Here is an 11660-nt window from a genome sequence, read left to right as displayed (position 1 = left end):
TCTGTCCCCAGCAACAAGTTAAGATCTCCTTGAGGGCAGTGACAGTTTATAACATTGAGTCTTCACAACAGCCCTGCCAGTGACCTCACTTTTAAAATGAGAAAACTATATTGAGACTAGCTCCATTAAGAATACTCCTCTAGCCTCCCCTGAAAGACGACACTGAAATGCACCTTGAACAGGCTGAATTCTCCTGAGAAATCCCAAGTCTAAAGCTCTTCTTTTTAAAAAAAAAAATAATAATTTTTATTGGAGTATAGTTGATTTACAATGTTGTGTTAGTTTCAGGTGTACAGCAAAGTGAATCAGTTATAGTATACATATATCCACTCTTTTTTAGATTCTTTTCCCATCTGGACCATTACAGAGCATTGAGTAGAGTTCCCTGTGCTATACAGTAGGTCCTCATCAGTTATTTATTTTATATATAGTAGTGTGTATGTGTCTATCCCTAAAGCTCTTCTTAAAAGTTTGTTTCTCAAAATATCCATTCACCAAGTCCCTTGCAGCACCTGCCTGATGAGGTTTCACCAGCTAAGAATGGCTTGAGATGACCCAAATATGTATAAGTTACGCACAACAGGCTTTGTCCTTAAAAGGCCAAAGGATGAAAGGGGTCAGGAGAATGGACAGCTTAACTGCTGACCTGCAGGCCAAAGGTTAGCTAAAAGTCATATCCTTAAATAAAAAGGTCAAAGATAAGGAGGGAATCTAAAAGCTCAATGGCAATGCAAAGTGGGGGATTTAAAGTGGCAGGTGTTAGGAAGGAATGCCAAGGGGAGAGTGTGGTTCAGGATTATAAGAAGCCAGGTCATGGGCTCCTAAACACACCCTCCCTTCTATGACTATTGGAGTTTACTATAAACAGGGTAATTTCTGTTCTCTTTTCTCTTTATTGCTAATGACCTGTCATTAGCATTAAAAATCACTAGGTTTAAAAGATTTTTAATCTAGATTTTAAAAAGCACTAGATTTTGACATAAACCTTAGTTAGGTTTGTAATCTACCAAATAATGTTTACTCTAAGAATTTAATTTCCAGAGCTCAAGGGGGTAGTCGAATGAAGCAAGCTGTAGACTTGCCTTTTCTGGATAGTTTTAAAAATCAGGGCTATCCAATATGTTCATACACTTGGACCGAAGTAACTCTCCTTTGAGGAAGCTATCATAAAGAAATAATCAGAATTATGGTCAAAGGATTATATATATATGGGTATCTATTTCAGAATTGTTTACAATACAATGTAAGTAAAAATAAAGTAAATTTATGGTACTAAAAGTCAGAGCCAAGATTTGCTGAGTGCTTACGATATACCAGGCACTGTGACAAGAGCTTCCTGCATATCAGCTCACCTAATCTTCATAACAATATTATATTGCTAATATAATATCAATTATATGTATTGTTCTCACTTCACAGGTGATGAAACTGAAATTTAGGAGATTTTTTTTTTTAAAGGGTGAATTTAAAAAAATTTTTTTAAATTTTATATTGGAGTATATTTGATTAATAATGTTCTGTTAGTTTCAGGTGTACAGCAAAGTGATTCAGTTATACATGGACATGTATCTATTCTTTTTAAAATTATTTTCCCATTTAGGTTATTACAGAGTATTGAGTAGAGTTCCCTGTGCTATACAGTAGGTCCTTTTTGGTTATCTATTTTTAATATAGCAGTGTGTACATGTCAATCCCAAACTCCCAATCTATCACTTCCCACTCCCCCCTTCCCCCCGGTAACCGTAAGTTCGTTCTCCAAGTCTGTGAGTCTGTTTCTGTTTTGTAAATAAGTTCATTTGTATCATTTTTTTTTAAGATTCCACATATAAGCAATATCATATGATCTTTGTCTTTGTCTGGCTTACTTCTCTTAATATGATCGTCTCTATGTCCATCCATGTTGCTGCAAATGGCATTATTTTATTCTTTTTAATGTCTGAGTAATATTCCATTGTATATATGTACCACATCTCCTTTATCCATTCATCTGTTGATGGACATTTAGGTTGCTTCCATGTCCTGGCTATTGTAAACAGTGCTGCAATGAACATTGGGGTGCATGTATCCTCTCAAACCGTGTTTTTCTCAGAATATATGCCCAGGAGTGGGATTGCTGGATCATATGGTAGCTCTATTTTTAGTTTCTTAAGGAACCTCCATGCTGTTCTCCATAGTGGCTATACCAATTTACATTCCCATCAACAGGGTAGGAGTGTTCCCTTTTCTCCACACCCTCTCCAGCACTTATTTTTTTGTAGACTTTTTGATGATGGCCATTCTGACTGGTGTGAGGTGATATCTCATTGCAATTTTGATTCGCATTTCTCTAATAATTAACAATGTGGAGCATTTTTTCATGTGCTTGTTGGCCATCTGTATGCCTTCTTTGGAGAAATGTCTATTTAGGTCTTCTGCCCATTTTTTGATTGGGTTGTTTGTTTTTTTGATTTTGAGCTACATGAGCTGTTTGTAAATTTTGGAGATTAATCCCTTGTCGGTCACATTGTTTGCAAATATTTTGTCCCATACTGTGGGTTGTCATTTCGTTTTGTTTATGGTTTCCTTTGCTGTGCTTTTGAGTTTAATTAGTTCCCATTTGTTTACTTTTGTTTTTATTTCCATTACTCTAGGAGATGGCTTGGAAAAGATATTGCTGCGATTTATGTCAAAGAGTGTTCTGCCTATGTTTTCCTCTAAGAGTTTTATAGTATCTGGTCTTACATTTAGGTCTTTAACCTATTTTGAGTTTATTTTTGTGTATAGTGTTAAAGAATGTTCTAATTTCATTCTTTTTACATGTAGCTGTCCAGTTTTCCCAGCAGCATTTATTGAAGAGACTGTCTTTTCTCCATTGTATAATCTTGCCTCCTTTGTAGTAGATTAATTAACCATTGGTGCATGTCTGGGCTTTCTATCCTGTTCCATTGATCTATATTTCTGTTTTTGTGCCAGTACCATACTGTTTTGATTACTGTAGCTTTGTAGTATAGTCTGAAGTCAGGGAGCCTGATTCCTACAGCTATGTTTTTCTTTCTCAAGATTGCTTTGGCTATTCAGGGTCTTTTGTGTCTCCATACAAAATTTTAAGATTTTTTTGTTCTGGTTCTGTGAAAAATGCCATTGGTAGTTTGACAGGGATTGCATTGAATCTGTAGACTGCCTTGGGTAGTATAGTCATTTTGACAATATTGAGTCCCCCAGTCCAAGAACATGGTATATCTTTCCATCTGTTTGTGTAATCTTCGATTTCTTTCATCAGCATCTTATGGTTTTTGTAGTACAGGTCTTTCGTCTCCTTAGGTAGGTTTATTCCTAGGTATTTTATTCTTTTTGATGCAGTGGTAAATGGGATTGTTTCTTTAATTTCTCTTTAGGAGATTATTTAACTTGCCCAAGTTTCCACTGTTGGAGCCAGAATTCAACCCTTGTCATTTTTACTCAAAATCACTGCTTTACACAGATTTTTTTTTTTTTCCATCAGAGTTCTTGATTCTTTTTGAGCCTAACTACCTTAATAGACCCTCACAGACCAGGCATATTATCCAATAACATTATTGGGTAAACAAACACAACTCCAAAAAAACCAAGCTTCCTGTTCAGAAGCACCAGGCTGGGGGTAATACAATAAGTCCCCGGCAGGTAGACTGTCCTATAGAGGCAGGATTGAATGTGAGCCCACAGTGCAACTGGTCTGTGCCACAGTCTGGACTTGATGGGGTGCCAACATGAGCTGGCTTCATTTTTTCTCAGTCACTGTGGCAAACTAAAGAATGTCGCTCACCATCTGGTTCTACAAGAGTGAAGTCACTAGCTACTGCAATCACTGACCTTTAACACACCCTGAAAGGAGTTCAGAGTGGAGATCAGGAAAGAGGCACTCTGTGCTTTGGTAAGAACTAGGAGAACAGGCCTTCAGATAGTTCGATATTTGCAGGAGAAAATTTTATGGACCCAATTTCTTTCATCTTCTTTTACCTAGAAAAGCACTAAAATCATTAATGGAGACATATGCTAAGCCCAGCAGCAACCTTCTACTGAGATGTGTGCTTGATTGCACATACCTGCGTCACCAAAATCACATATATATTGACCTCCCCCAACCCTTCTCTTTGGAGAAGTCCCTCAGAGCTATCTGAGAGGCTGTTTCCAGGCTATAGTCTTCATTAAGCTGCCCAATAAAACTGAAGTCACAGCTCTTACACTGTGCATTTTTTGTTTTTTTTTTTCAGCTGACACTGCCTTCAACCATGCTCTGCCTGATCTTCCTTTTCCATGCTATAATGGCGTTTGGGCAGAGCCCATGCCTTTCCAGTCTTTCAGGAATAAAAAGACCAGTTCAGGCCAATTCAAAAGCCCATCTCATCTCCTTCCCACCTCCGCCATATATTGTAAAATACTTGGGTGTAAAAATTCGTTTTTAGAAGACAGTCACACATATACTTGCAAAGAGAACTTTCTAAGCAAAAGTTGAAAAATACACATTTAACAAGGTGTAAACATCTTTCTTTTCCTAAGCACTTTTATTTAAAGAATAAATGTGTAAGTGTTACATGGTCAGATAAAATGTTTAAGTGAATGTGCTAAATGTGTATAAATTTTAAAAGCTATACATTTTATCATTTGTGGTTATAAGTATACTAAATTTAAATGGACTCAATTCAGCTGCCATGCTTTTATAAATTGATAAAGTATTCTAAAATCTATAGTTTTTGTATTCCAGAAGTAATGCTTTTAAAGATATGATTGATATAATGGGGGGATATGGTAATATGCTCAGAAAATGGTTATCAAAAAGTTATTTTCCAAAGCTATTTTTACTGAAAAAAATGGAGAGTGGAAGTGGGGTTAGTAACAGTAGTATTTATTCTTTTAAAAATATTTTTGACCTCTGCAAAAGACAGTGTCAAGAGAATGAGAAAGCAAGCCACAGGCTGGGAGAAAATATTTGCATAAGACACATCTGATATAGGACTGTTATCCAAAATATACAAAGAACTCTTAACACACAACAAGAAGAAAACAAACAAACTGATTAAAAAATGGGCCAAAGACTTTAACAGATACCTCACCAAAGAAGATATGCAGATGGAAAATACACCTATGAAAAGATGCTCCGCATCATATGGCATCAGGGAAATGGAAATAGAAACAATGAAATACCACAACACACCTATTAGAATGGCTGATATCTGGAACACTGACAACACTAAATGCTGGAGAGGAAGGGGAGCAACAAGAACTCTCATCTGTTGCTGATGAAAATGCATAGCGGTGCAGCCACTTTGGAAGGCAGTTTGGCAGTGTCTAACAAAACTAAACATATTCTTCCATATGATCCAGCAATTGCGCTTTTTAGCATTTACCCAGAGGAGATGAAAACTTATGTCCACACGAAAACCTTTACATGGATGGTCACAGCAGCTTTATTAGTAATTGCCAAAATCTGGAAGTAACCAAGATGTCCTTTCAGTAGGTGGATGGGTAAATAAATTGTGGGACATCCAGACTATGGAATATTATTCAGCACTAAAAAGAAATGAGTTATCAAGCCATGAATAGATATAGAGGAACCTTAAATGCATATTACTAAGTGAAAGAAACCAATCTGAAAAGGCTACATACTGTATGATTCCAACAATATGACATTCTGGAAAAAGGCAAAACTATGGAGACAATAAAAAGATCAGCATTGCCAGAGGTGGGAGGGGGAGGGATGAATAGGCAGAGCACAGAGAACAGTGAAAATACCCTGTCTGATACTATGATGATGGATACATGTCACTATACATTCATAGAAACCCTTAAAATGTACACCACCAAGAGTAAATTCTAATTATTTTTCAGTGGGTCTTTGTGCAAATATATTCTTATTTCCTCCTTTCTTATATCACCTTGCTTTTTTCTCTTAACACTATATTCCGGAGTTCTTCCCACACCAGAGAAATTTCTCATTCTTTTTAATATCTGCATGTATTATATCATATGGATATACCTTAGTTAACCAGTACCTTATGAGGGACACAGATTTTTTCCAGTCTTTTGCTGATACTAACAATCCCATGATGAATAGCCTTCAACATACATGATTTCCCAATTTTGCAGGTATATCTGTAGGATAAATGCATTATCAGCAGCAATGTATGGGAATTCTTTTTTTTTAAATTTTATTTATTTTTTTATACAGCAGGTTCTTATTAGTTATCCATTTTATATATATTAGTGTATATATGTCAATCCCAATCTGTATGGGAATTCTTGTTTCCCCATGGATTCACCTGCAGAGTATGCTGACAATTGCTGGGATACTTGCCAGTCTGATGGGTGAAAATGCCATCTCAATGTGGTTTTAATTTGCATTTTTCATTATTTATTTAATGTATTTACTTTTGGCTGCATTTGGGTCTTCGGCGCTGCGCGCAGCCTTTCTCTAGTTGGCGGTGAGCAGGGGCTACTCTTTGTTGCAGTGCGTGGGATTCTCATTGCAGTGGCTTCTCTTGTTGCAGAGCACGGGCTCTAGGTGCACAGACTTCAGTAGCTGTGGCACGTGGGCTCAGTAGTTGTGGCTCATGGGCTATAGAGTACAGGCTCAGTAGTTGTGGCGCACCGGCTTAGTGGCTCCGCGGCATGTGGGATCTTCCCGGACCAGGGATCAAACCCGTATCCCCTGCATTGGCAGGCGGATTCTTAACCACTGCGCCACCAGGGATGTCCCTGTGTTTTTCTTTTATGAGTGAGGCTGACATCACATGTTTATAGGTCATTTGTATTTCTGTTTCTGTGGACTGTCTGTAGATTTTCTTTTTTTCCATTGGGTTGTTAGGCCTTTTTCTTCCCAATTTTCAAAAGTTCTTTTTATATACAGGAGATCAACCTTTTGTCTGTGATGTGAATTACAAGTATTTCCCCCAAAATTTTCATTTGTCTTATGAATTTAATTATGGTGCTTATTTGCCATGTAGTAAGAATTTTAATTTTATGTTGTGCAGTTTATCAATTTTATGGTTCTGGGTTTTTGAGTCACAGCTAGAAAAGCCTCCTTCACTCTGAGGTTTTATCCTTCTAGGTTCTCTTTAAAATTTTGCCATGAGACCTCATCTCTGAAGTTTCTGGGGTAAGAAATGGGGGTGGCTGCTGAATATTCCCTCCTTTTTAATAAGAAGGACTTATTAAGAAGTTTAACATTACATATTTCAAATAACTTCAAATTGTATAAAAATCGCTCCTTCACCAAATTCTAAATTTTCCTCTAATAAAGAGAAATTTCAAAAACTCACTCCCTGGAACTCTGACAAGAGGATGGGAGGAACTCAGGGCCCACCAGGTCTGAGACAGATTAGCACCCACTATCCTGACCTGGCAGAGCTAAGAGGACACACACTCTTGGGCTGGAAGAAAAACATCCAAAAGCCCGGAAGGAAAAAACACATAATAAAAGTTCAGAAGAACAACTTTCTCAAAAATGGGGGGGGCCCAGGGCTTCCTTGGTGGTGCAGTGGTTAAGAATCCACCTGCCAATGCAGGGGACATGGGTTTGAGCCCCGGTCCAGGAAGATCCCACATGCCGTGGAGCAACTAAGCCCGTGTGCCACAACTACTGAAGCCGGTGCGCCTAGGGCCTGTGCTCCGCAACAAGAGAAGCCACTGCAATGAGAAGCCCTCGCACTGCAACGAAGAGCAGCCCTCGCTTGCTGCAACTAGAGAAAGCCCGTGCGCAGCAACGAAGACCCAACGCAGCCTATAAATAAATAAATAAATAAATAAATAAATAAATCTATTAAAAAAAAAACAAAACGGGGGCTTCAGAAACGGACAGCTGAGTTAAGGTGGAGTCAACATCTCCTGTGACCCCTGGTCTCCCCAGTGTAACTGGAACCCAGCTCAGGTGTGGCCATGAAAAGGCGATGCCTGACAGGCCAGAGTGGTAGAGGCCAAGATGTGTGCTTCCTGGGGCACAGAGCAGGGCAAAACCTCCACTGCCCCCTCCCCCAAAGAAGGACCAGGCAATACATTTTAATGAAAGGTTTTTTGAAATCCATTGAGATTGATATGAGATATATAATATTAATACATTGCCTTGCCTTGCTGGAATAAATCTTTACGTGGTCATGGTATAATTGTATTTTCATATACTGGCAAATTGTGTGCCCCGTCTATATCTTGACCGTGATATAAGGTATCTCTGAAAAAGTCAGACTTTTTCAAAAGGAGCCTTTACTAAAACCTAAGTGGGTATGCAGAGCACCTTGTCTAAGGACACCTTGTGCCATTGCCTTTTCTGCTACTCCATCACTCTATGTAAGAGGATGTGTGAAATGCAACTGTTTCAACCCACAGCCCAAGAGAGACAGGGGCTGTCAGAGCTAATCAGTTTCTCAGGCCTTCGTTGATCTGCTTCTCACCCCTTTCTCTGGATATCAGGCCTCCAGATCCCCAGATCATACTTAAGGTATTTTGCATGTTCACTTTGGCTTCTGGCAGATAGAAATTCTTTTCTTGCTTGCCTCCCTAGACTAAATTTCTTCCCTAAGCTCCAGAGCTTCTGAAAACAGCCTTGCACTGTCTCCTTTGTCCTTCTCTGAGAGGCTGTATGACTCTAGGCTCCAGGAGGAAAGATGCTCCATCACAGAAACTGAGAAGGATGGATGTGCTGGTGAAAAGACAGAGGAGATAAAGCAGAGAAAAGACAGCTCTTGGGAATAGAAAACTGCACTGTGCTTGGGTATCAGGATACATCTACTTGGACATATAAAGAGAACTGAATACAGCAAGTTGAGGATGGGGACGGGAAATATATAAACACCTCAAGGAAGGGTTATTAATATTCACTGAGTGCCTATTACATGCCAGGCATTTTAGAAATGCCATCTTTGATACTTCTAACCTTTTAATGGAGGTATTTGCTTTAGTTTACAGTCGGGGCAATTGTGGCTTAGAAGAGTCTAGGAGACCAACTTGAGACTCACGCAATGAGCAAGCAGCAAGGCTAGGCTCTGAATCCACGTCTGCCTTTCAGCACAGGCCAAATTTCTCTGTGTTCTTCTACCTTGAAGAATAGAAACCTCGCATGAAAGAAATGCTCACTGCAGGTAGGCAATGATTGAAATGGATTTTTTCTTTCTAAAGCACAGAGTAATTTGATTGGTGATCTAGGTTTTCTATCCAGAAGAATTCTTTGATAGACCATAAATTATCCAAAGGAAATGATGGGGGTTCCATTCCTCTCAGCATTTAAATTATGTTGAACAGCACTGCAGAAGATGTATCAACAGAAATGAGCCTTCACTAACTGGCCTTCGATGTTCATCATGTTGTAAGTCAGGCTTAAACAAGGTTTCCTTTTACTTCCATAGTGTCAGACACATTTAGATGTTCTCTGAGCATCGCGTAAACTGGTGCAGATGATGGTTGGTCCCCAGCAAGTACATGGACATCATCTCAGGAGTCCTTCATCTTTAAGGTTAAAAACATCTTTCTTCCAGGTAAGAAGGATAGAAGTAATCACTTGCTTGAAACTCAACATTTACCACACACATAGAGTAGAGTCCTTCTTAGTTTTCAAAATAATGAACATTTCAGTTATACCCATCAACTGTCTATAGCAGAGAAAGGTACACTCAGTCAGAAAATTTCCTGGCTTCCCCTATTTTAACAAATTGATAGTTGAGTTTTTCTCTTATGGTTTCTAAGCACACATCACCCACAGGCCTAAAGCAACTACCACCTCCCAGCTTTTTTGTTTGTTTGTTTGTTTGTTTGTTTTCTTTTCTGGAAATAAAGGAAAGAAACAGAAGTCCAATTCAGAAAGTACTGAAATCAAACATCCAGTGAACTTTGTTCCCTACAAGTAAACCCCTTATCAGTCTCTTGCAGAGATTCTAAAACGCTTATCTCAATAGACCTGATTATGGGGCTGACCCACTCGCAATGCTGAGTAGGAATCAAACGGGCTTTCTCTTCTGTCAGCAAGCCCCTGCTTTGCAATCCAGATAAATCAATTAATGGATGCAGAGCCACTGTCTTGCCTTTCTCTTCCCCATGCTTACCTCCCCAAGCTCCCCCGGACTCCTCAGTCCCCTGTTTAATACCATCTAAGAGTCCTTATTTATAAGAGGGCTTGTGCAGGTGCAAGCTTTCAGGCCAGCAGCCCAGGAGCAATTGTCGCCCCTCCCCTTCCAAGCTCCAGGCTCCCCTCTTTGTGAGACACTTTTCTTTTCTCTGCTTTTCAGACCAAAAAAAAACCGCCCCTCAGCAGCTCCTCTAATCGGATTATGCTAATTTGTACTTCATGAACCTAAACTGCATGACTAGATCCGCAGAGAGCTAGGGCCAGGAAGAGAGGAGCAACAACTTTGTCAGTAAACCTATCCCCCAAAAGTACCAAAAGAAAGTACGTCCTGTGTTCAGCTACACAAAGCTGCTAGTCCGGGAAAGCCCACCAAGCTCTTGACAACTTAGAGTGTCCAGAAGCCGGCTGCGTTCAGAATAAAAAAGGCAGCACAGTAAAGCACAATAAGGACCACAATGACAAGGCTGTTTTCCCCATTGAAAAGTAGGGTTTCTCTTTCCCTTCCTTCCCAACTTGCTCACATTTACCCTCTTGGCTACTCAATATATAAGGCTGGAAGCTGAAGCCAGGTGGTACAGTTCAACAAACATTTACTGGCACCTACCACCCATTAAGGATGACATTTGGGGGTACGGGTGGTGCAAAAGTGTCCCAAACTTAAGTCTTGCCCTTCAGAATTTGCACTCTGGTAGGGAAAGATATTCTAGGTACAGAAATTAGAAAACACCTCAATGAGGCGATGGCAATTCCTCTATTTGTTCTCTGCCTCGTGTTTGCTGACCCTGCTAGGGGGGCATCTTCCAAAATCTTCCACACATGATTTAAAAAATAATTTATGTTCATATGAAGCTTTATGTGTGTTCAAAATATGTAGGTGTATAACTTAATCTTCATAATGGACAGTGAGATCAACAAAACTGGTATTTTCAAGCCCATTTTCATGTGTCAAAACTGAGACTTAAGAAATGTTAAAGGGCTCATCCAAGAAGAATCCTCCAGTTAATGACTGAGCTTCTGATTCCAAATCCAGTGTTCCCTGCCCCCACCCACTGCATGCTGCCTCACATTGAGCGGACAGGACCTTGGGAGGCCAACTTCTCCATTCTGTGAGTAAGACTGTACACAAAGTGTTAACATTTTACGCTAATAGCTTCAAAAAAGCCTTCATGCAGAACACTCTATGACATAAATCACAGCAAGATCCTTTTTGACCCACCTCCTAGAGAAATGGAAATAAAACCAAAAATAAACAAATGGGACCTAATGAAACTTAAAACCTTCTTCACAACAACGGAAACCATAAACAAGACGAAAAGACAACCCTCAGAATGGGAGGAAATAGAAAGAATGCTCCACATCACTAATCATTAGAGAAATGCAAATCAAAACTATAATGAGGTATCACCTGACACTGCTCAGAATGGCCATCATCAAAAAATCTAGAAACACTAAATGATGGAGAGGGTGTGGAGAAAAGGGAACCCTCTTGCACTGTTGGTGGAAATGTAAATTGATACAGCCACTATGGAGAACAGTATGGAGGTTCCTTAAAAAACTAAAAATAGAACTACCATACGACCCAGCAATCCCACTA

General features: G+C 39.3%; 1 protein-coding gene across 1 annotated transcript in view; it reads left to right on the top strand.

The window, feature by feature from the left end:
- Positions 1–8998: 8998 nt before the first annotated feature.
- Positions 8999–11660, top strand: part of TMEM38B (transmembrane protein 38B) — a 100772-nt gene continuing 98110 nt past the window's right edge. The window contains exons 1-2 of the mRNA XM_024126559.3: positions 8999–9086; positions 9351–9479. Coding sequence (XP_023982327.2) covers positions 9399–9479 — 81 coding nt within the window. The 5' untranslated portion in view covers positions 8999–9086; positions 9351–9398. The remainder of the gene's footprint in view (positions 9087–9350; positions 9480–11660) is intronic.

This window comes from Physeter macrocephalus, chromosome 9 (assembly GCF_002837175.3).
Source record: "Physeter macrocephalus isolate SW-GA chromosome 9, ASM283717v5, whole genome shotgun sequence".
In the NCBI taxonomy this organism is placed as follows: Eukaryota; Metazoa; Chordata; class Mammalia; order Artiodactyla; family Physeteridae; genus Physeter; species Physeter macrocephalus.
The sequence above is the reverse complement of the archived record's forward strand: the minus strand, read 5'-3'. Positions and strand labels throughout refer to the sequence as shown.